General features: G+C 28.8%; 5 protein-coding genes across 5 annotated transcripts; 4 read left to right on the top strand and 1 right to left on the bottom strand.

The window, feature by feature from the left end:
• Positions 1 to 4307: 4307 nt before the first annotated feature.
• Positions 4308 to 8194, top strand: OCT59_006982 (uncharacterized protein; the record flags this gene model as incomplete). Its single annotated transcript, XM_066140419.1, has 12 exons — positions 4308 to 4342; positions 4485 to 4539; positions 4647 to 4751; positions 4861 to 4938; positions 5117 to 5250; positions 5307 to 5497; positions 5808 to 6105; positions 6420 to 6558; positions 6681 to 7305; positions 7377 to 7661; positions 7808 to 7971; positions 8039 to 8194. The coding sequence occupies 12 exons, from the start codon at positions 4308 to 4310 to the stop codon at positions 8192 to 8194; spliced, it is 2265 nt and encodes a 754-aa protein (XP_065998432.1).
• A 555-nt stretch (positions 8195 to 8749) lies between these two features.
• OCT59_006983 (uncharacterized protein) lies at positions 8750 to 8971 on the top strand (the record flags this gene model as incomplete). The annotated part of the gene is made up of 1 exon (XM_066140499.1): positions 8750 to 8971. One exon carries the CDS (start codon positions 8750 to 8752, stop codon positions 8969 to 8971), a length of 222 nt encoding a protein of 73 aa, XP_065998433.1.
• Positions 8972 to 9576: 605 nt separating this feature from the next.
• OCT59_006984 (uncharacterized protein) lies at positions 9577 to 9891 on the top strand (the record flags this gene model as incomplete). Its single annotated transcript, XM_066140568.1, has 2 exons — positions 9577 to 9707; positions 9795 to 9891. 2 exons carry the CDS (start codon positions 9577 to 9579, stop codon positions 9889 to 9891), a joined length of 228 nt encoding a protein of 75 aa, XP_065998434.1.
• A 572-nt stretch (positions 9892 to 10463) lies between these two features.
• Positions 10464 to 12744, bottom strand: OCT59_006985 (uncharacterized protein; the record flags this gene model as incomplete). The annotated part of the gene is made up of 2 exons (XM_066140628.1): positions 10464 to 10739; positions 10826 to 12744. 2 exons carry the CDS (start codon positions 12742 to 12744, stop codon positions 10721 to 10723), a joined length of 1938 nt encoding a protein of 645 aa, XP_065998435.1. The 3' UTR covers positions 10464 to 10720.
• A 388-nt stretch (positions 12745 to 13132) lies between these two features.
• Positions 13133 to 20764, top strand: OCT59_006986 (uncharacterized protein; the record flags this gene model as incomplete). The annotated part of the gene is made up of 11 exons (XM_066140680.1): positions 13133 to 13327; positions 13395 to 13467; positions 13604 to 14140; positions 14242 to 16608; positions 16706 to 17190; positions 17254 to 17790; positions 17868 to 18228; positions 18309 to 18901; positions 18966 to 19505; positions 19580 to 19940; positions 20023 to 20764. The coding sequence occupies 11 exons, from the start codon at positions 13133 to 13135 to the stop codon at positions 20697 to 20699; spliced, it is 6726 nt and encodes a 2241-aa protein (XP_065998436.1). The 3' UTR covers positions 20700 to 20764.
• Between the last annotated feature and the right edge of the window lie 4112 nt (positions 20765 to 24876).

Here is a 24876-nt window from a genome sequence, read left to right on the forward strand (position 1 = left end):
GAGAAATTGGTACGACAAAAGTGCCATTAAAGAACTTATAATTATAATTTCTACAATAACATTATTAATTTTTATGGAGGTACTATTTCTAATAAAAAAATAATGCATGTTATTACAACATATTTGTACGGTACCCGAAGTTGAAATAACGTTCTCAATGAAAGACGCGCTTGTTTTGCGTAATTGACAACTTCAATAGAATATGAAGTTCGTCTAACAACGCCTTTGTGATTTAACCCATCTTTATTAATATAGCAAAAGATGTGAAAATACATCACGTCTTTACCATATAGACGTAAATACTGACAAACTTTCCGAAGACTGAAATTTGTTCATACATTCATTACGAGCTCTTAACCTTTTCATTTGATGCGTAATGCCTTGACCACTTTTCCATGTTAACTTCTTCATCACATTGCATTAACCAATATGTTTTCTACTTAAATTACCTAAATTCTTAATAATTGAAATAAAAGATTTGATCACGCTTTTAAATCTTTTATTTGAATTTCCCAAATACAAATTGTTATTAACAATTCCTTTTTAATAGCTTCGTGAAAAATTCTGCCATTAAAAATAAAGAAAAAATAAACGAGCAGCCCAATTGAATTCAATTCTAATATTGTTAGAATTTACCTCATTTTTTACTATTTATAACGCTTAATTGATAACTTGGTCAATTGTAACTTGATTCATCCATATGTGTCCAGGTCTCTATAGCATGACCACAACGGACACATCTACCAGACTTATAAATTTCAGGACTACGTTTATTTAAAATATCCATAGAAGGTAAAATTTCCAAAAAATTTTTAATATTATAGGCTACCATATCATTGTTCTTGACCGAAAATCTTTCGATTGTATTCATTCACAATTATTATATCGTACGAAGCGTTCCAATCAATATCTACATCTTGAAGTTTGAGTCTATAATATCAAGACCGACCATGTCGCTTTATAATAACATTGATTAAATGTTTTATAAAATTCATGTGGACAAGTTACCATTAATCTACTTCCCAAGAATTTTCATAATTTAAACATGTTTCCACATCATTATCTTTCATTTACTAGCTATTGTAACTACGATATTTGATTCTTGTAAATAAGTATACATTCTTCCATAAAAAGCTATTATGAATATTCCGTATTTTCCTTGAATTCCTTCTTTCCTTTGTTATCATAAAAAATTTTAATCCATAATTGGTAAACCGACAAATTCTCTGTACAAACTAAGACACTACTATAGCCATAAGCGCACATATAATCGTTAATTCTACAACACTGAAACAATTTTCTACACCTTTGTGGTATTGTTGGTTCTTGAAAATAAAACAGGTTCACGTATCGGCCGTATCGCCGTAAATGTACAACAAATCAGATGATGCTCAGATGATATTTGACGCAGATTGTTAGTGCTCGAAAATAAGTAACTCTATAATTTCTTCCTATTGTAACACTCTAATAATGTATTAATAAATCAAAATACTATAAAACTAGCCAATTTTGGATTATCAAAGATATTTTTGGTGTAAATTTCTTGTGTAAAGCTATTTTAGCCATCCACATTATGCAAGGTCTTTTAGTAATTAAAAGTTTGCATAATACAGCGTTAAATCTATTGCGTTTTGACATGAAGTATTTAATTTGCAATAGTGTAATGTTTATAACACAGCTTCAAATCACTAATATCACACCTCAAGTTCAAATTAAGGCTAAATGATTATTACTAATGAAATCCTCTATGATAGTAATCTTATTTTATTTATAACATATTATAAAGAATTTTAAATAATAACAAAATTTATAATTTCTAATTTATAATTAGAAAATTTTTATTATTCAAAATCTGAGGAGGTGGGAAAACTTTATTTGGCCTTCTTAACTCCTTATATAACTATCACCTGCGCGTGGTTTTAAGGATGCTTAAAATATATAAAGTAATTACTGTATATATCAATAATATATTAATAAGTTCACCCAATCAAAAGTAAAAATTCACCTATAAAATATTTGTTACAACCTCCCATTTCCATTTTACTATTATTTGGGATATTTGATGAACTTTGGTAAAATAAAAAAATAGCAAGGCTTACTGATATTATTTATCTAATTATTTTATAGTCGAGATATACTAAAACATTGATTTATCACATAAATATTTTACAATAATTCGCTTAATATATAAAAGCAAATTCTTTTGTAAAAATGACATTCACGTTAGTTAAATACCAGCAGTGATCCATTGCCTCGCACCAAGACTAATATTTATAAATATGACTATTACATTTAAAATGATGATACAGAAGATCCAATTAAAAGTACACTTCCAAAAATATCAAAATCTTTATCAAATATGTTGGAATGAAGAAACAAAATCAAGACACGATATTAAAGAAGTATATGAAATTATAAGTCAAATTGTAATATTGAAGATTTCTTTGATCTACAATCTCCACACGATATTGATAACAGAAGTGACAAAAGTAGTTCATGATCTAACTATTTCATCTAATTCTTCGAGTAAGTTTAATATACAGTATTAAGTCATCTTTTTCCAAAATTTTTAATTGGTGACAAATTGTTTATTGATGGCCCGCAGTATATAGTAAAATGAGAGAAGTGTTAAATAATAAGAATATTTATTTTTAAAACAAATAATAGAGATAGACAAATAACAAGATTATTATAAAGTGGAAGTATTTGTACATAAAAAATGATACCAAAATTAAAGGGGAAGAACTTTTGTGTATAAGAAAATTAAAGTTGTAATTATGATATATATAAAAGGAAAAACTATGAAAAGGTATAAAAGGAATTGATAACTTGGAATAATAATAATAATGTACAGTAATTTTATAGCGTGTAAGAAAAAAAATCGCAAAGTAAAAATTAATATCTACATTCTACAGCAGAAGATAATGATGAAAATTCACCGGAGGTTGCAATTTAAATATAAGTAAATTGTAAGTGGAAAATCAACGTTTATTAATTTACAGTATGTGGTTTTATTAAACCAGAGATTGATAGTAATGAAGTTGTTTAATATGTAATTGATTATTATTTGATAAATGGATTACTGAAATTAAAAAAATTGAATTCTTTATGACACATGATAAATAATTGCAATTACCCCGATAACGTATCTCTTATTCAAGAACGGTCAATATATGTTAATATCAATTTAAATCTCATCGAATTTACTAAATTGAATGAATTTTGGAATAAAATTTCATTGCAACTTCCTCTCTTAGGAAAAAATAGCTCAGCTTATCAGAAGTTTTTAGCAAAGAATTGCTACTATGATGTATTTTTAATAAATCAAATAGCAGCTAAGTACAATAAACTAGGAAACGGGAACCGTTGTAAGTCCGGAGCGAAAAACTAAAATTTGCGATTTCATTGGGTGACGATCACGTGGACGACACGTGATCGTTTTTTTCGTAGTCCTTTTTTTTTTTTAAAAAAAAAAAAATTAGTAACGCGTTTATTAATTATGATTATATATATATAAATACATAATTACACAAACACTTAGAAAATAATATAACTATATTATATTACCCTCTATAACTAACCATTCTATCTAAATACTATACTAAAATTGTAACTATATATTCAATCATAATAAAAACTAATCTAAATGTATAATTTAACTTTCGTTCCCCAATTATTTTTGATCGATCTACCATTAGTTACGTCACCTAATAAACTAGCTTTTGTTACTAATTTTTAAAATCATTTTTATATATTTTTTTCATTTAAACTATTTTTATTTGTTTTTCCAATTTTTCTTAATTTTTTATTATCTTCACTATCATCATCATCCTCTTTTCTTTTTTTTTCTTTTTCTTTTATCCTTACTATCTATACCCCTTATCTTTTTCTATTTCAGCCACTTCGTCACATCTTTTAACAAAAAATTCTCACTCTATATTTATTATAACAAAATCTCCACAAGTCCTAATCAAAATCTTATATTCTTTTTCCTTCGATATCGCATCAATTTTCTATTGTATACACCTCTTAAAAGTTTCCATATTCTATTAAATCTTATAGTCCCTCGCTTCGCTCCGGACAAATAAACGATTATTTTACTTATAAAATTAAATCAAATAATTGACGTATCCCTGTATATAGAAATCAATCTTTTCCAAATTAGGTCTAAAACCCCAGTAAAGTTCAAATAAATCACGTGATGTGGTTCAAATAATATCTAGATAATCCATTTCTTTTTTTGGACATTGGTAAGGAGTATAATTCCGGACAGAATTATGTTTATAATTTTGAATTAATTTCCTAAAATGGATGATGACATAAGTGTTAAAAATCCTGTGACGTAATTTCTGGCCTTTCTATTAATCCACTTCATTTGTAAGTAGTAAAATCAACTTCATTAGAAATATTATCCTTACCAGAATTTTCCACCGTGATTATTAAAAATGTTGTCTTTAACAACTTTTAAAAACCACTTCGACTAGAATGGAAGCTTCTACTGTCACTCCGGTCTACATTAACCTGCCGAATAGCGGAAAGGTGTGTCTTCATATTTTTTTTTTTACATAAACTAGAAGTTCTGAACCTTAAATGTAGCAGTAATGGTGAAATGTAATTAATAGAAATTATTAATGATCGATTCTTAGATAATTATAGAAGAAGCAAAAGAGGAAGCAAATGGTCAAGATGTGGATGTAATTGAGATCGCATTACCTCCTATTAATTCCAAACATTATTTGAGAATATTGGAAGTGCATTAGTTTCATGTCGAAAGAATTGGGGAAAAATTGTTTATTAAGGTAACTGTCGTCTGGTCTGTAATTCTGTCTCATTTATGTTATTTATATTTATATCTCTTAGCTCGATGGTGGAAAGAAAGTTGATGTGCATGAAGAATTAAAGAATGATCTCAAAGATCAACTCCCAGATAACTGGTGGGTTCGAAATGAAGCGACGTGTTGTAAACAGTGGTGAATATCTCACTGATGTAGGCGCATGGCGAAAAAAACCAACCAACAAACGAACTTATCCTATTCTTTACTCATACCCACCGCCTTCAATCTGGATTGAGGTTAATATAAATTTGATGTAATTGATATATATCTTAACCCATTAGATAGTGTACAACCGACAAAAGGATCGCGAACATGCAATGTCAAATATTCAACTCGCTAAGGAACGCGCGTCGGAAACGGCTGAAGTAAGGAAAACAACAGAAACAACAAAAAGGGAGACGAAAAGTATAAACAAGTAACTCTAGTAGAGATATACGAATACAATACCGTGAACGCTTCTTGCTCGACAAGGTTATCGCCTAACCCATTCGCAATCGAAGAATCTGATGAAGAATGTATAAAAGAGGGTAAAAAGCGAACTATCGGTAAGCAAGGTGATAGGAGTAAAGTAGAAGATGAAGAGAGTGACGAAGGAGAGTGGACGACATGTAATAGAAGAGGTAAAGGTAAAGCTGGTTGTGTAAGGGGTAGAGGAACTAGAGGTAGAGGTAGAAAGAAGTAGTAGAAGTAGGTGTAGGCAAACACAGGAATATTTGTTCAATGGTATGGGTGTTATTCTGTAGTTGTGTAGCTAGTAGTTAAAGGTGTTCGTGTGTGGACCAAGCGGTAGGCCGAAGAACGCTCGGTCGGTATGGAGAGATTGGGTGGTATTTAGTATCACCATTTCTGCTGTTTAATATGTAATTTGTTTGTTTGTTTTTGCACTTTACTGAATAAAGAAATGCGTTTATCAAAAAAAAAAAAATATTCGACTCGCTAAACCCCATTGTGCAAGAACCGAATTTCTTATAGTAGCTCTTGCCCCTGGCACAACACCTCATCCGGATAATACAAACCCTAAAGCAACTTCCGTACCAGTAGGAGCTCCATTAAATGTTCGCCCACATCGAGGTCCGTATATTGGTTACTGGCCTTCCCGTGTTAATTACAATGCAGTTCGTTGGTACAAAATAAGTTGGAATCAATATCTAGATATTGGATATGATGTTCGTATTGGCTTTAATGTTCTCCTTAATCAATTAACAGAAAATGATGAAGATGATGATGTGGAAGACAATGATGAAGAACATGAAGAAGATGAGGGATTAGTGTTATTACTGCGTCATATGATTAATATATCCTTCTGCACAATTTTGACGAGCCCGGACAGCGTGTCCAGATTCTACCACCAGAAAAAAATAGTATTTCTTACATGTGTATTGCAAAACATACATTAATAAAGCATTTTCCACACCGGGTTTTATTTTAAAGTGTGTTCTGCATGCGTTAGTGATCACTGCTAAATGTAATATTTCAAACCTTTTTTTCTGAACCCGTTAATGGTAGAATATTTTTTTGAGCTATACGAAGAAAAAAAGGCTGCGCCACATTACTTCGCCCGGACACGCGTGTCCAGGTTTTTAGTTACGGTTATGCTTTGACCCAAACGGACGGAGAGCTTGCAAAAGTAATTTTTAGGCGAACTCTAAGCTCAATTGCAGAGTCAAGGGAAAGTATGCAACGAGATTTGGAGGAAATCATCAAGCCAAAGTTGCGCAATCCGGTAAAAATAATGTGATTGGCGGTCACATAACTCTGCCAGAAAATGCTATATATGTGAAGGGTTTCTACACGAAACCCGATTTAATAAGGTAAAATATTTCGATACCGTCAGAAAATTCCTAGGTTCAGCAACATTATGGCTGTGTTAAAATCAAATGCCATGTGATGCCACAGAAGCGGAGGCTATGTATCGTACAGAAAGAAGGCTTAAGTATAGAAGAGGAAAAACCATTCAAAACAGCGTCCGAATGCTGTATACGTAAAAGAAAACTTCAAGCCGAAACAAATAAAAACAAGGTTAGAGATCATGACCATTTCACCGGGAAATATCGTGGCGCGGCGCATCGACCGCATCGTGGTTGTAATCTCCAGCTCCGGATAAAACCAGACGAAATTAAGATCCCATTGATATATCATGGTGGAAAGCATTATGGCTTTCATCATGAAATACTTGAATTAGGCCTAGTTAGTGAAGATAAAATCAAAATAATTGCGGGCAACATGGAGAACTATAAGACGATAATAATTAACCAGATCAAATCTATAGATTCCTGTCGATTCCAGTTCCCATCGCTAGAAAAAGTAGCAAGTAACTTGCGTAGACAAGAAAAGACACCAGAGCAGTTAGCTAAATGTTTTCCGATTATGGCGCAAAGCATATCTGGGTTCACTTATGAATTAATAAACGATCCAGAGCGCTTCTCTAGGGCAAAGCTCCCATCAAGAAAAGAATTTAACACAGTGCTAGGTAGACTAAATTATTGCGACCAATGTGTAAATACGAAATAAAGAGTAAAAAGTGCAATGAAAAATGTAAAGAAGAGGATTTAAAAGAAATTGATGATTGTGAACACGAAAGAATTTACACCATCATTAGTCAAAAGCAATATGACCATGCGCAAAGAGTATGGGAGGAAGCAAATGTTTTAATATTAGCGGACCCAATTCAGCGATTCCGAACGATAATGAAGGAAGTATCCGGACTAGACTCTTTGAACTATATAACATTGCCATCATTCGCATTTGACATGGTAAAAAAGATGACCAAATTCAAGCTTGATTTATTTCATAAAGGGCAGGAGGATATGCATGAGTTCGTTCAACGTTGAATGCGGGGTGGAAATTCAATGGCGCCACGTCGCATAGTAAAAGCAAATTTTTCTGGAATGAAAGGCTATAATGGTTAAAACAATTAATATATTGTTTGACTGGCAACAATGTAAAAGAATTTATACTTTTTATTATCATAGAACCAAAATGGCCTTGTGAAAAATTATATGCTAGTTATGGTATCATATATGCTGATAGTGGTACTATTAAAAATTATTTGAAAACCTTACTTGGAACGATAAATATAGATTGGAATACCAATTATCCTTTGATATATCGTGATTACATAATGAATTGTGATTTGGTAAATTTTTTTTCTTGACTTGATTTACTCAATTTTAATAAACATTATTCATTATTTGATATATTAGCACTCTGGCAATGTGTTAGTTCATCGAGATACTATAAAGCTGGCTGATTTTGGTTTGTCAAAAAGAATAGATTCATTATCTGCTCCATCTAAACAATCGAAATTATTTGGAGTTATTTATCCAATAAATTCGATAGTCAAAAGAAGAGCTCTTTAAATAAAAAAAGCGACATTTACAGCACCGGTGTATTATTATGGAAGATATCTAGCGGACAGCCTCCTTTTTGTACTGAAGGTGGAGAATATGATATTTCTTTAGTTGCAAAAATCTTGCAAGGTCAGAGAAAAACCTGTGCCTGATACATCTGAAGATTATGTTAAAATTTACACCGGTAAGTCCAATACAAGATATATTGTTTATGAATATTTTATCTGATTTATCAAAATTGATTTATATTTGTATGTTGGGATGGTGATCCAGATAACCGTCCAACTATCGATGAAGTAGTGAAAAGATTAAAAGAAAAAGAAATCACATAATATCGTCAATGAAAGCGGAAAATCAATTATCAAAATAGATAAACAAGAATTTAATCCAAATGATGACGATACCTTAAATATTGATGATTCATCAAATATATTATAATAAATGAATACAAATGAAAAAGAACCTAAGAAGAGTTTGAGAAATAAAAAAAAATTTGTAAAGGTGAGGTACTATAAATTTATTATTAATATTTTATTTCCAACGATTCATTTCCAACATTTAATTATGAATTTCTTAAACATAATAGAACTGATGATAATTATCCCATTTACGAAATTTCTTTCTTTAATTGACGAAATTAGAAATATTTTTAATGAGGTCATTGAGATAGCGCAAGCAGCTGAATATAATGGAAGAATTTGTAACGCATTAATGCAACGAGTTCATGCTGTAGACTCAGCCGTGTTTGATCTTAAAGTTCAAAGAAATAATCAAGAATATTTTTAACGGAAATAATTATCTACACTTGCAAGATTTAATTACTATTATCTGTTAAAATTAAGATATATACTACCAGAAAATTTAGAGAAAATTATGCGGAAATTTTGAAGTTTGTATAATCAAAATAGATACATCGAATTAAGGATAAAATTCGTCCCGAAGAAGAACAACAACACTTAAAAGCCGATAAAGAAGATTTAAATAAAGTAAGCTTAACATTATTTTACATTATGAATATAACTTAAAATTAATTATCCCTGTAATTTTAGTATTTGAACAAATAGTGGGAGTTGACGACAAAGACAAAGAAGAAGTGAATTAAAAATCAATAAAAATTAATATAATTAAAAAGTACGATGGAAAAATTTTTGAATAAAATGAGTATAACCATCAATCGAAAATTGATGAAATTTTTCAAGCACATCAATTAATATTTTTTGATTACAAAAAAACTGACAAGAAACCACGTAAGGATGAGATTGTGATTAAATGGGTTAGTGTAAAAAATAAAGAAGAATATGCGAAGACAAATTAACGTACAAAATCAAATAATTCTTAGAAAACTTTACGATTGGCAGAATATAGTAACAATTTACTAATTATGAAAATAAATGGTAGAATGGGCTAAACATGGAAATTTACGTGAATTTTATACAAATAATGAAAATTCTTTTGTTCCTAAGCAAAAATTACGTATTTCTCTTGATATTGCTCGTGGGTTAAATTTCCCAATAACTGTAAAGTATAAAGTCTTTAAGTTCTTTTGATCGCTTCATTGTTTGATTTTTTTTTGATTCTTTTAATTCTAAATTTTGCATCGTGATATCAGAGCTGAGAATGTATTAATCACACTTGATAATATAGCAAAACTTATGAATTTTAAATTTAGTCGCTCATATAAGGCAGACACGGTGAATCAAATCTAAAATATAGGACAGATTCGATATAGTGCTCCTGAAATATTGAAGAGGACCCCAGGCTTCAAATACAATAACAAATGTGAAGTTTATAGCTTTGGAATTTTACTTTGGAAAATTTCAGAAGAAAAAACTCCATATGAAATCTGGATGATTTTGTAGAAATAACTAGACTTGTGCTTGATAGAAAAATTATATTTAAATTTCCGTAAGATACATAAGATTAATTATTCTTTTTTACTGTCCAATAAAGCAATATATATGCGTAAACCCGATCTGGTCTCAGTTTAAAAAATGAAGCGATCGTATTAGACTTACATCCAACTCTAACCGCTTTTTATCCGATTATCCTTTAATCTTGATCAGGATGAATTCAAAATATTACCACAAGTGATGAATAATTAATATGAACCATCCAATCTGAAGAATATCACTGATTACAAAAAATCACTGCTACTTTGTAAAAAAACTCCACCTCTGATCGATCAGGCTTATTGACCATTATTTATACAGTATTATAATTTATAAGCATTCAAACCATTTTTTAGACTTATTGGATATAAATTTTTTATTTTATTTTCTTAAATACACAATAATAAATAAATACTATAATCAAAAACCTTGTTACCTTGTTTACCAATAAATTATCGTAAAAAAAAGAAAATCTTTTTTTAATACTCTTAAACGTACTATAATAACGATAATTCAATCCCTATAGCTACTTAGCTTATTTTTAATTCTACACTTGTTAGAACTTTCATATCATTCTAATTAATAATTTTATTTACAGAGAAAGCAACATTACTAATCATAAAATATCCGATAATTTTGGATCCCTTTACCATAAGTCTCCATTTCTTTTTTTTAAAATAAAAAAAATTACTTATTATTAATATAATTATATAAAAAATGAAAACTAAAAAAAAGATAATATAACAAATACCTGATAAACGGATCAAAGAATGCACACTTAACTGATAATTTCGTTTTATCAATACTGTTACCGATATTCTTAATTCTAATCTGTCCATTTCTTTGTTTTAAAAAAACACAATTAGTTTGTTCTTTAGAGTATATGCTAACAAATTTTGGAGATTTAGTATTGAAATTATTATATTTGGTTTCTTCAAGAGGAATTGTATTGCAAGCACTGTGAATATGATAATTTGTAATTTTGAGTGTATAAAATGTAAATTTAGGCAACTCTACAAGGCGATTACCTTCTAAGCAATAAGCGAACGTGCATGCTCTAATTTTATTATACTCATTATTTTCTTCTTGAACATAATAATAATATCCAATAATAATAGATTCATTTGTAGGATATTCGCTTAACACGGGAATTCCCAAACAAATTGGAACTTTTGAGTCATATTCAATTAGATTACTTTTATCTGGTGTGTTAAAATCATTTTCCAAAATATTTATTTGAGTATTAAAATTAAAATTGAAATCTGTATAATATCCGATTACCATCCATCCGATTTCTAACTTATAACGCTTTTTGAACGTTTTTTGAACACAATGGATTACAAGACTCGGTAGCCTTCCATTTGATGGACAAAGAACTTGACAAGTGAAAAAGTCATTCTTTGATTTCGTTGTATCCGTAACGGTTGCAATAATTTTAAAATCTATATCTTCGTTTTTAATAATTTTTGCGACTTTATTTGGTATATTCAAACTAAATCGTATTGGTTTTCTAAATCCTTCTAAAACACAATTATGATTTTCAGTATCTAAATGATGAATTTTCATTCCAACCGACTTAATGATTCGTTTACGTAAATTTTCAGACAAAAGCTGAAAAATACTAATTGGATTGCGAAATTCTATACAATCCCAATATTCATAATTATCTAAAGAACTAACCCAATCCCCTCTATTTAGATTTCCAATATTCTCGGGTTGTTTCCCTCCAATTACTTTGGTATATTTGTAGCTACAACTGTTTGACCTTCCTTGTGAAGTAGTAGAAGCTTTTCCTATTTTTGCTTTCAGGATTTGTATATTCATCTTTCCGATAATTTTATTAGAATTTCCTGCAGTGTGTTTAACCGACTCCGCAAAATCATCATAATGAACTCTTCCACCTAAAATAACCTCAGTTGGGATAAATTGACCGTAATCTTCAATAATTTGCTTAAATTCTTCAGGATCTTCAGATTCTATGGCATTTTCTACTACTTTAATAAATTCCGGAGTTGCTTCTAAATGCTCAAGTTTCAATGACGCTTTGCCATACTTCGTAAAACGATAAGAGTAGTTGGTTTCAACACGAGATTCTTTATTTTTTAATACTCCCATTGACATTCCTATTCCCAACTTTACAAAATACTCCACATTAATATCAGCATTAAAAAATAAATTTTTATCCATCATCAAATCCTCACTTGACTCAGATTTAAATTTTCCCTCTTCGCATTTTCCATTACCAATTTCCAATTTACAATTTTTCGCTTCAAATGCTCTTTTACTAGCTTTCTTAATTCCGTTGGAAGTCATGGTACACCCATAATCTAATTTACGTAAATCGTTTATAAACTTCCAAATTTTTGAACATGTCATATATAAAATATAAGCATCTTCACTTTTACGCACAATTTGATGTAAGCGAAAATTTTCTTCAAATTTTACAGGTATCTCGGAAAATTCAATCTTACTATCATTATTTTCAGAATAATTCCTTACAAACGACAATGTATCGTCGATAATATCATGATTTTCGAGGTATTGACGAACTTCTAATAGATTATCATAAAGATTCAAATGAACTTCACATGCAGATTTTTGTGAGTTTATAATTTTTAATGTTATATTCTTATCATTTTTAGAAAATAAACCTCCAAGGTTTATAGACATGACTGACAAATTTTTTTATAAAAAAAAAAAATTTTTGTCCTTAAACAACTTTTATGTATTACATGTATTACGTATTAAAAGCGAACACAAAGAGCACAAAGTAATGATCTTACCATAAATAAACTAGTTTTTTTTTTCTAAATTAAGAACGCCCTCCGACCAGAATTATGTTAAATTTTGACCAGAATTATATTCGCTCGAGAACTTCGGATGTGACAATGGGCGTCCGATATTAACATACGAACTGGCCCGAGTTTAGGAGGGTGCACGTGATAGCGCTAACGTTAATTCCGGCCAGTTCGTACGTTATACATTAAGGAACCCCGTGATACAATAATTTTTAATGGTCAAAAAAAAAAAAAAAAATTCCCCCCATATTCTACTCAATATGTCTACTTATACGCTAGAACAATATATTAAGAAACACGATTTAAAATATTATAAATATGATGAATTTAATAATATAGAGGAGATAGGTGGTGGATTAGTTGGTAAAGTGTATAAAGCAAATTGGAAACAAAATGGAAAATGTTTAGTATTAAAGTCATTTAGTTTAAACAATGTTAAAGAAATTATCTACGAGGTACGTGTCTGAAGAGGTAGATGTGAATCAAAGTTTTCTATACTAAGAAAATTGATCTATTTTTAAGATAAAATTATATGAAAAAGTTATCTTTGACGATATGATGATAAAATTTTATGGAATAACTAAAACCGATTTAGGTAAATATATATATTTTTCTACACTACACGATGATTATGTTTCATTATAATTATAATCAATAATACAATATGCCTGTTAATTTTTTTTTATTATTATTATTTTCTGATTATTGAAATTAATTTTTGAAATATTTAGATAAAGAATATTTTTTGGTAAAGGAATATGCAGACGGAGGTACACTTCGTAATTATTTGAAAGAGAATTTTAACTTGTTAGACTGGGGGAATAAATACGAATTAGCCCTTCAATTGTCAAGTGCAATAAAGTTGTTACATGAAAACGGTATAGTACATAAAGATTTGCATTCAAATAATATTCTTATTCATCAAAATTTAATTAAATTTGCGGATTTTGGATTAAGCAGACTTATTAAGGATGATAGTCATATTCCATTAAATTCATTTGAAACAATCCCTTATATTGGTCCAGAATTATTTGGTATTACAGAAGAAAATTTTGAAGGCATAAATTCATCAGGAGAGGATAAGCTGTTAGAAAGGCTAAAAAGATGTGATATTTATAGTATTGGGGTATTATTATGGGAATTGTCTAGCGGATTAAAACCTTTCGCCGATACAAAATATGATTCATTTTTGGCCGAGAAAATTGCTCAAGGATTAAGAGAAGAAATAGTAGAGGGGACACCTAAAGCATATTCTGATCTTTATTCAAGTAAATAAAAATTTTATGAAAATGCATTACCTTAAATACTAACAAACGAACAAAAGATGTATCGACAAAATAATAATATATATATTTTTTAATTTATACAGGATGTTGGGATTATGACATAGACAAAAGGCCAACCATTAAAGAGGTTGTTTTAACTTTAAAATCAATGATGTCACAACAAATAATTCAAAAATTTAAGTTGAATCATGGATTGTTCTTGAATGGGCATAAAATAGAACCCAGTAAGCAAGCTGTACTTGCTGGAGATGGAGAATTGAATATAAGTTTATATAAAGGACAACCTCTAGTGTATACTTCTGTAAACGATAGCAATTCTCGCGAAAATTTATTGAGGTTTAATTGCGAAGATAATGAAGTTGAACTCGACGAATCTCTACAACCATCTGATATATGTATTAATTTTCCTGTTGCCGAAATTACTTATATTGCTGATTTATTAGAATCTTTTTCAAACTTTGATGTTAATGATAATGTAGGAAAATCGTGTGAAACATATGGACATCTATATGCACGTAAAGTTTTAGTTGGTGGAAAATTATTTATTGATGATTTTAACTCGGCCACTTCAGACCAAATTGACATGTTTAAATCTCTCATAACTTGGGCGTATGATTCATCTAAGTATGATAAAAAAATTCCATTTGATAATATATCCTTCCCGGATTTTTTTCCAAATATAAGGACATCAGATAAAGAAAATTTAAATACTCTCGACAAATTAACTAATTGGATGGATAACTTATATCAAAAGAATATGACTGTTATAATTTCTTATAATGATCTTATTCCTATTTCTGAATTAAGATCCAGTACTACATCGCAATCATCAATAGACGAAAAACAACCCGAAATTGCTAATTTTAAAGGGAGATATAGTTTAAAAGAGTGGGTTCGTGATTCAATATACGTAAATTTAACGAAATGGATCAAAGAATTTCGTCTGCTTCAAGGTTTAATAGTCAATAAATATTTTGAATTAGAAAGCAGCAATAAAATTGCAATTAATATCATCAATATTCCTGATGTTCATTCAAATGATGAATCTTATTTGAAAATTATGAAGCCGACAACAGATTTAGAAGAATTTTTAATAACTAATAATATGTACTCTCTTAGTAAACTTATCGAATCTGATGAATCTGATAGTAAAAGTTTTGAGGATATGATGATAAACCTGACGACAAATTCAAAGAAAATTTTAATACCTAGTAATATGTACTCTTTTACAATTAACAAAAGAGCTATTCGAGTTAATGATTCGAATTACGGAGATAATACATATTTTATAATAAATTGTGAAAAATTTAAAATTTTATTGAATAAGGATAATATCAAACCTTCAGAAGAATTTAGACAAGCTATAGAAAATACACTCGAAGATATGAAACCACTTATACTTCTAAAAAATGTATTTGATGAGTATGGGCATTTTGTTCCATTAAACATTATCTTGGGGAAATCTCTTAAAAATATTTTACCAAGCTCCTCCTTATCTTTTACTTTCGAAAATATTGAAAAGGTTGATATAGGATCGCCACCATTCGAATCTTTAATATCGTGCTTGGAAACATTGAACATTTCGTATCTTTTACCAAAAAATGGGAATATTATTAAAATAAGTGATTTAACTAGCTGGATACAAAACACAAATAATAATTTGGAAATCATTGAATTTGATAAGGTAATCCATTTGTATGAAATTCTTGAATCAGGACAACAGAGAAAAATAGATTATATTTTAAATACACAGGATAATTTCAAAGTTATTATGACGGGATTAGTTGATTTAAAAGAGTTTGATATTGACGCTGAGAATGAAAAGAGAATAAATATAAACCCTACATTAGAAGATGAAAATTATGAAGTTTTTGGATCAATTATTTCAAAAAAAAATCGTTCAAGGTTAGATGAGTTTTTTGTTACATTTGAATCATACGACTTTAGCGGATTTTCTGTAATAATAAACAAATTATCGGAAACAAATGTTAATATAAAAGAGTGTTATATTATATGGATTATTATTGGAAAACCTTCAAATTTATCAGTATTTAGCCCAAAAAATCGAGATTGCCAGGTTGATTATTTTTCCATTACATTGCAACCTTATCAATTAGACAATCGCGTCGTAACTCCTTTCAAATTATCTCAAGGAAACACTATATTTATTAATTCATATTCTACAAATTTTGAACCTAAAAATGGCATCAGATTAATAGATTGGTCTTATAATTCTATTAAAATTGAAATGATTAATCCAATTATTAACGTAAATGAATCGAAAAAGGTTAATTCGGTTTCAAGTGTAATTTCTGATAGTGATGATTACAAAATAAATATTTTTAACGTTTCTTCAGACTACCGAAACTTAAAGGTTGATAATGAAGAAGAGATGGAATGTTCTTTTGATTCAATTGGATTCGAATTAACTAAAAATAATTTTAAAAAAGGTATGATATATACATATATATTTTCTTTAATATTTTTTTTTTCAACAATTCATTTTAAAAATCTAATCTTTTATTACAACGTTATAAAATAATTAAGAACTGATGATAATTGTTCCATTCACTATCCCATTTGCGAAATTTCTTCCTTTAATTGACGAAACTAGAAATATTCTTAACGAAGTCATTATTATTGCGGAAGCAGCTGAATATAACAAAAGAATTTGTAACGCATTAAAGCAACGGGTTTATGCTGTAGACTTAGCCGTGCTTGATCTTAAAGTTCAAAGAGACAATAATCAAGAATATTTTAGTGGAAATAATTACTTATATTTACAAGATTTAATTACTACTATAACACATATTAAAGAATTTATGAAAAATATTTCTCAAATGTTAACTTTGTTGAAATTTAAATATAATCTACCAGAAAATATCGAGAAAACTCTTAAAGAATTATGCGAAGATTTTGACGTTTGTATAGTCAAAATAGATGCATCAAATTTTACAACTACGATTAAAGATAAAATTCGCCCCGAAGAAGAAGAGCAACACTTAAAAGCTGATCAAGAAGATTTAAATAAAGTAAGCTTGATATTATTTTAAATTATGCGTATATTTTATAACTAATCTATCCTGTGATTTTAGTATTTTGGACAAATATTTGGAGTTGATGACAAAGACAAAGAAGAAATGATTTTAAAAATCAATAAAATCAGTATAATGAAAAGTACGATGGAAAAACTTTTGGACAAGCAAATGGAAAATGAATATAACCAAAAAAAATATCAATCGAAAATTGATGAAATTTTTCAAGCACATCAATTAATGTTCTCTGATTACATAAAAATTGACAAGGAACCACGTAAGGATGGGACTGTGACTAAATGGGTTAGTATTAAAAATAAAGATGAAGAGTATGCATTCAAAAGTATATCTGAAAAAGATAAAAGTAGCGTACAAAATCAAGTTACAATTCTTAGAGAACTTCACGATTGGCAGAATATAATAAAATTTTACGGTCTTACTAATGATGGAAAAAAATGGTATTTAGTAACTGAATGGGCTGAACATGGAAATTTACGCGAATTTTATATAAACAATAAAGGTTCATTTGACCCTAAATTAAAATTACGTTTTTCTCTTGATATTGCTTGTGGGTTAAATTTTCTAAGAACTGTAGAGGTAAATATGGAGTTTAAGAATTTATTGGTCGTTTCATTATTTAATTAATTAATTGTTTTTTTCAATTTTTTTTTTAGATTTTGCATCGTGATATTAGAGCTGAGAATGTATTGATCACACATAATAATACAGCAAAACTTACGAATTTTAAATCAAGTCGCTCATATAAGGCAGATACGATGAATCAAATCCAAAATATAGGACAGATTCGATATAGTGCTCCTGAAATATTGAAGAGGACCCCAGGCTTCAAATACAATAATAAATGTGAAGTTTATAGCTTTGGAATTTTACTTTGGGAAATTTCAGAGGAAAAAACTCCATATGAAAATTTGGATGATTTGTTAGAAATAACTAATCTTGTGCTTAATAAATATCGGGAACCATTTTCTGAAAATAATCAAATGCCGGACGAATTCAAAAATTTAGCACTTGATGGTATGCAAATAATAATTTACACTTTAACTACCCATAAAATATATAATACATTGCTCATTCTTTTTTTCTTGTTGTTTTAGCCGTTAACCACGTCCCAGAATTTAGACCAAAATTCACGACAATGTTAGAAATTCTTAGTAATTGTTTAGAATCTATCGAAAGATCTCCACATACACCTTCATTTAATTATATGACGCATGATGAATCGGCAAAAAAACCCAAAAAACATGAAATGATCGATTTAATTACTAAAATTAGAGATCTCCTCGACAAAGTTGATAAAATAACACAAGCAGCTGAACATAATAAGCGAATTTGTAAAGTGTTTAAATATCGAGTTTATGTTGTGTATTTAGCTATACTTGATCTTAAAGTTCATGGAGATGATAAAGAATATTTTAATGAAAACAATCATCAATGTCTACAAAATTTAGTTGCTGTTATTACGAAAATTGAAGAATTTGTAGCAGATATTTCTCAAATGACAACTTTATTGAAGTCAAATTATAATCAACCGAAAAATATTGAGAAAATATTCAAAGAATTATGTAAAGGTTTTGACAATTGTATAATCGGTGTAAATTCATCAGAATTTAATACTACGATTAAAAACAAAATTCATCCCGAAGAAGAAGCTGAAGCATTAAAGGCCGATCAAGACGAATTAAATAACGTAAGCCTATAGTGATTTTATATATTATTTGCAAGTTCAATCCTAACATTATTAAATTATTTAGTATTTTGAAATTGCCGAAATTAGAGTTGATAATGAGGACAATAAGAAAAAGCTTCTAAAAGTCAATAAAATGAACAACGACATGGAAGAATTTTTAGACAAGCAAATGGAAAATGAAAATAACCTAGAAACATATCAATTGAAGTATGATGAGATTTTCCAAGCACATCAACTAGTATTCTCTGATTACATAAAAACCGACGAGGAACCACGTAGGGATGGGACTTATTTGAAAGTGACTAAGTGGGTTAATGTTAATAATGAAAATGAAGAATATGCATTTAAAAATATATCTGAAAAAGATAAAAGTGGCGTACAAAATCAAGTTACAATTCTTAGAGAACTTCACGATTGGCAGAATATAATAAAATTTTACGGTCTTACTAATGATGGAAATAAATGGTATTTGGTAACCGAATGGGCCGAACATGGAAATTTACGTGAATTTTATATAAACCGTAAAGATTTATTTAATCTTAAATTGAAATTACGCGTGTCTCTCGATATTGCTCGTGGATTAAATTTTTTAAGAAATGTAGAGGTAAAATATAAATAAATTTTTATTGATCGTTTCATTATCAATTAATTATTTTTTTTTGAAATTTTATTTTTTAGATTTTGCATCGTGATATTAGGGCTGAGAATGTATTGATTACTCATAATCACATAGCAAAACTTACAAATTTTAAATCAAGCCGTTCATATAAGGCAAATACGATGAATCAAATCCAAAATATAGAACAGATTCGATATTGTGCTCCTGAAATATTGGAGAGGACCCCAGGCTTCAAATACAATAATAAATGTGAAGTTTATAGCTTTGGAATTTTACTTTGGGAAATTTCAGAGGAAAAAACTCCATATGAAAACCTAGATGATTTGATAAAAATAAATAACCTTGTGCTTAATAAATATCGAGAACCATTTTCTGAAAATAATCAAATGCCGGATAAATTCAAGGACTTAGCACTTGATGGTATAAAAATAATTTGAATTTAAATTTCTTATAAAAATTCATAATATATTATTAATCATTCTTTTTTTTTATATCTATCTAGCTATTAATCACGATCCAGAATTTAGACCAAAGCTTACGACAATGTTAGAAATTCTTAGTAATTGTTTTGAATCTTTTGAAACCCCTTCACACACGCCTTTACAAGACAAAAAATACGTATCACAAAAGCATGTTCCAAAATTACCAGACTTCGAATCGTTTAATTACATGACACTCACTGAAGCAGCAAAACAACATAAAAGGGATAAACAAGGCATACTCCTCGGAGATGTGAAGACTGCATATAAGTGTTTCGAAGCGTATGCAAACTCCAATACGACAATTCGTAATCAAATTATGGCAAAGTATTATAAAGCATATTATATTTCAAAAGGATTTGTTGAAGGTCCTCCGGATAAAGATAAAATTGTTGCTGAATTATTTAAAGAAGTTGCTGATGATAAAGCAAATGAATTCCCTGAAGCTAAACTAAAATATGGATTTTGCTTATATAATGGTAAAGGCGTTGAAAAGAATCTGCCAGAAGCTCTCAAATATTTTGAACAAGCTGCTGAAAATGGTTATATGGTAGCAATATATAATGCTGGAAAAATGTATTATGAAGGCGTTAGTGTTGAAAAGAATGAAGAAAAAGCTATTCGTTATATGAGATTAGCTATTTATCATGATTATAAATATGCTATCGAATTTTGTAAAGAACATAACATTCCATTATAGTTTTAATTACTTTATTGTACTTATTAATAAATTAATAAATTTAATAAATTTGAAATTGTAAGTTTTTGTATTATATAAATTATTATATTGTATTAGTTATAGGTGTGGAATGTATTGGTCGATCGAATAAATATTGACCGAAATCTTGTCAGTACATCATCACTCAACAATATGAGAATACATAGTATAAATGAAGATCATTACCAATCTTTTAACGATCTAAAAATTAAAACCAATGTCTGGATGTTATCACGTTATCTAATATCAAATTCATAAAATTTTTAATTCTTGATATGAATATACTTTGTCTTAGTTTAGATAATGTTACAGTCAGAGAAATTGCTTTCAGAATATGCTTCAAATATCAATGAATAATTAGAATGGTACATTCTAATTATTATAGAGGCTCCGGCTGAAAAAAAACCTTTGCTGAGATATAATATGATTCGTTTTTGCAAAGGTGTCTACGCATTCCTTGATTAAATAAACAATTAATCGAGTACTTCAATATTAAATAAACCTTAGCCTAAATCCTAAACAAATTTACATATATCATTATATGATAATGATACATAATTATCATCTTTAGTACAATTTTATTAATTTTGCTCCCTCTTAAAATTTCGGGAGCAATATTATGGTAAAACATTATGTATATATTCTAATTAATTATGCATTTCAGTTATACAAGTATTTTCGATAAAATATAATATATTACCGAAAAGCAATAAATCTTGATGAATAAATTCTTTTAAAGACCATATGCTCCATAAAATACGTAAACTTCCCCAATCTGCATAATCTAAACAATCATGTAATTTTGGTTTTTAGATCTTGAGTTATTCATGACTTTAATGTGTATGATGTAATGTAGTCTACACGTTTTTTTTTGATTTTAATTTTATTAATCAAATTAAGTTAGTTACTGTATAGTACTGACTAAAAGATCCCCTTTTTAGCGTACCCCCATTATAATATACCCGGGTATGATATGTGGTTAAAAAATTTTAAATTCCGGTAGAATTCGGCAATTTGTTCATGTTCCATACAAGCACCCCGGATACAAACACCCCCGAGCCGCCCCGGATATAGTTCAATTTTCTAAATGGGTAAATTGATTTATTATACATGGGTATTTTAATCAGTGCTATACGGTAATAACGTAATATCTCCGATAAATTCCCATGTAACATTTTTTTTTAAATTATTTAAACTCTTCAGAGCCACAATCCAATCATATTCTAATTAAATGTATTTCCGTCTAATGTTGCAGGCGAGAAACATTTCGCCTTTTGAGGTCAAATGGCTCAAACTTCCGAAACCTGCTCAAACTTCCGTGATCTCTGAAACCTAAAAAAAAAATTACTTAAATATCCGAAACTTGCTCAAATCTAATTCCATAATTGTTAAAAAATATACATAAACCCTAGCCAATATATGTGTTAAAAAATTTCTGTAATTACTATAAAATTTACATAGTCTCATAAATTTCATTAAACACCACTGCATCGCCACTCAATATTATTTCTTGAAAGATACTTCCACCACATCCTGCTGAATATAGAAGTCCCGATGAACTTTTCAAAAATGTTCAAACATTTGCAAAATCTCAGGGCTACGCATTAGTAAAGAACTCGTAAGGATCAACATGGTGAATTGAAAAATATGACCTTACACTGCGATCGAGGTGATACTTACAATAGCTCCTTGGGTCTTACTGAAGAAACACGCCAAAGATATAAAATCACGATTAATTGACTGTCCTTTTGAATTGTATGCTGCTAGACAAATGATTTATGGCACTTAGAAGTCGCAATGCAAATTATAATTATAACTTTTCAGAAAACATATCAGGACATCCAATTACTCATCAACTACAGAGGAACTGCTAGAAACTGTTGCAGCACTGGGGTCACGTCCTTGAGAAATTTTATAAACTGGCTTAACGAATGGCGCAGCAAAATTTAGTAAGTTTAACGTGATTATTATAGGAACAGGAACAAAAAGTGGGGGTACCGAAATTTACTTTTTACTAAATATGTTTTTTTAGTAATTGAAATAAATTTTTTTGATAAAATTTTAAGTAAATAATTACGTTAAATCCATTCTAAAATTTTTTCTTTTTTTATGAAAAACAATTTTTCTTCTAAATTATTCGTTAATAAATGTAAAAATAAAATAACAAGTTCCAGATTAAATTGAGTTATGCTATCCTGAGTACTATATTACTTCAAAGAATAAAAGAAAAAGTGTATTTAAGTAAAATAATTATCATAATGTTAAAAAAAAAAATTCTCAATTTACCTAACTTAAAATCCAATGGAAAACTGATGAGAAAAAAGTTCTCATTATTCAATCGCGACTTGGCTTGTGAAATATCAAATTTAATAAAATATCTTAGGCTGATTTGAAATGATATTTATATATTATTGGATAATTTAAACTATATAATAGTCTAATAGCGGCAGTCTGTGAACCTGGAATTTTTTCGAACGTGACGCAGCAAATTTCCGGTCACATGTACCGATGCAAAAATCACCTGATACGTGACACCGTACGTGACACCGTACGCGGCGGTACGTAGAGAAAATAATAAATCTATTATTGTTCTGCCCTCACCGATCAATCTGATAAATAAACTTATATTTAACTAGTAGCTTTCTATATAAAGCTCTTTTTCTTTTATGTATATACCGTATATACAGTATCTGTAAAATATTGTGTCAATAAAAGTCTAAATGATCTTACTGTGAAGTCAGAACGATAATAATTACGATCTGTAATTATTAATTAGTAAATTTTCACATGATTTTACTGTCACAGAATATCACTTATCTAAACGATTGTAATGTATTTTCTTGTGATCATGCATCATGAAGAAATATCAAATTAATAGTTGCTTATAAAAACAATTTTAAAGAACTCTTATCGTATCCGAATACAGTCTCTCATTATCATTATCAAAAAAAAAAACTGATCGTTCGTCTAAATAACACCTGGAAAAATTGGAATAAATAAACTTTTACTTTAACATTAGTTTAAAAACATCACTGGTAAAGTGGTTTACATAATACAGCGTTAAATCTACAGCATTTTGACTAATAAATTCCTCTTATGGTAGTAATCTTACCATATTATAAAGAAGTTTAAATAATAACAAGCAAAACTTATGATTTCTAATTTATAATTAGGCAAATTTTATTATTCAATCTGAGGAGGTGGGAAAACTTTATTTGGCCTATCTCCTGCGCGTGGGCTTAAATAATAGGGTGTTTAAATACATAAAGTAATTATTATATATACCAATAAGTTCACCCAATATAAAAAATAGCAGGGTTTATTTATATCACGACATAAAATTATTTTTTTAATTATTTTATAGGAAATATACTAATACATAATATTTTATTAAAAATAATAAAAAGAAATAGTAAAAGCAAACAAATTCTTTATAAAATGAAATTAATGACCTTTGCTTGTCCGGTTGTCCCTAATCAACTGTAGATTCCATCGGCTATAATTACCTACATCACCTCTATTACGTTTACTGTTTCTTCAATTGAGAAATATCAATTTGTAAAGATTCTATTTAATAAAAATATTTTTAATATAGCAATACTATTAATTACCTTAATATTTCATACTTATAATATTGTCATATTGTTGTTTACCTGCTTCTTTAATTTGCTTTTTTATGTAAATCAATAAATTCTTTTCATGAATTCTTTAAGACATATGAAATATTCCATAAAATATAAACTTTATTATCCCAACTTAAATTTATCATAATATGTATCTAAATGTTTACGTAAACTTCCACAATCTGCATAATCTAAAACAATCATGTAATTGTTTGTTTTGCTTGTTATATTGGGAATCAAATTTGATTTACCCAATATAACAGTTATTCGGCACTTCGTGCCGAATAACTATTAAATATATTGCAAAAGGCGGATTTGGTAAGGTTTATAAGATAAATTGGATTGACGGGAATATATTTAATTGGGATAGACGGAATTTATTTAATTAATTTACTTAATATAAATTAAAATTTAATACTAAAAAATTTATTTTTTTAAGATATATATCTTTAGGTAGCCGCCGAATAAGTGATTTATTGATATCACGTGATTTGAATATCATTTTCAATTATAAAAAATCACGTGATACCGGATAA

The sequence above is a fragment of the Rhizophagus irregularis genome, chromosome 15, assembly GCF_026210795.1.
Source record: "Rhizophagus irregularis chromosome 15, complete sequence".
NCBI lineage: Eukaryota > Fungi > Glomeromycota > Glomeromycetes > Glomerales > Glomeraceae > Rhizophagus > Rhizophagus irregularis.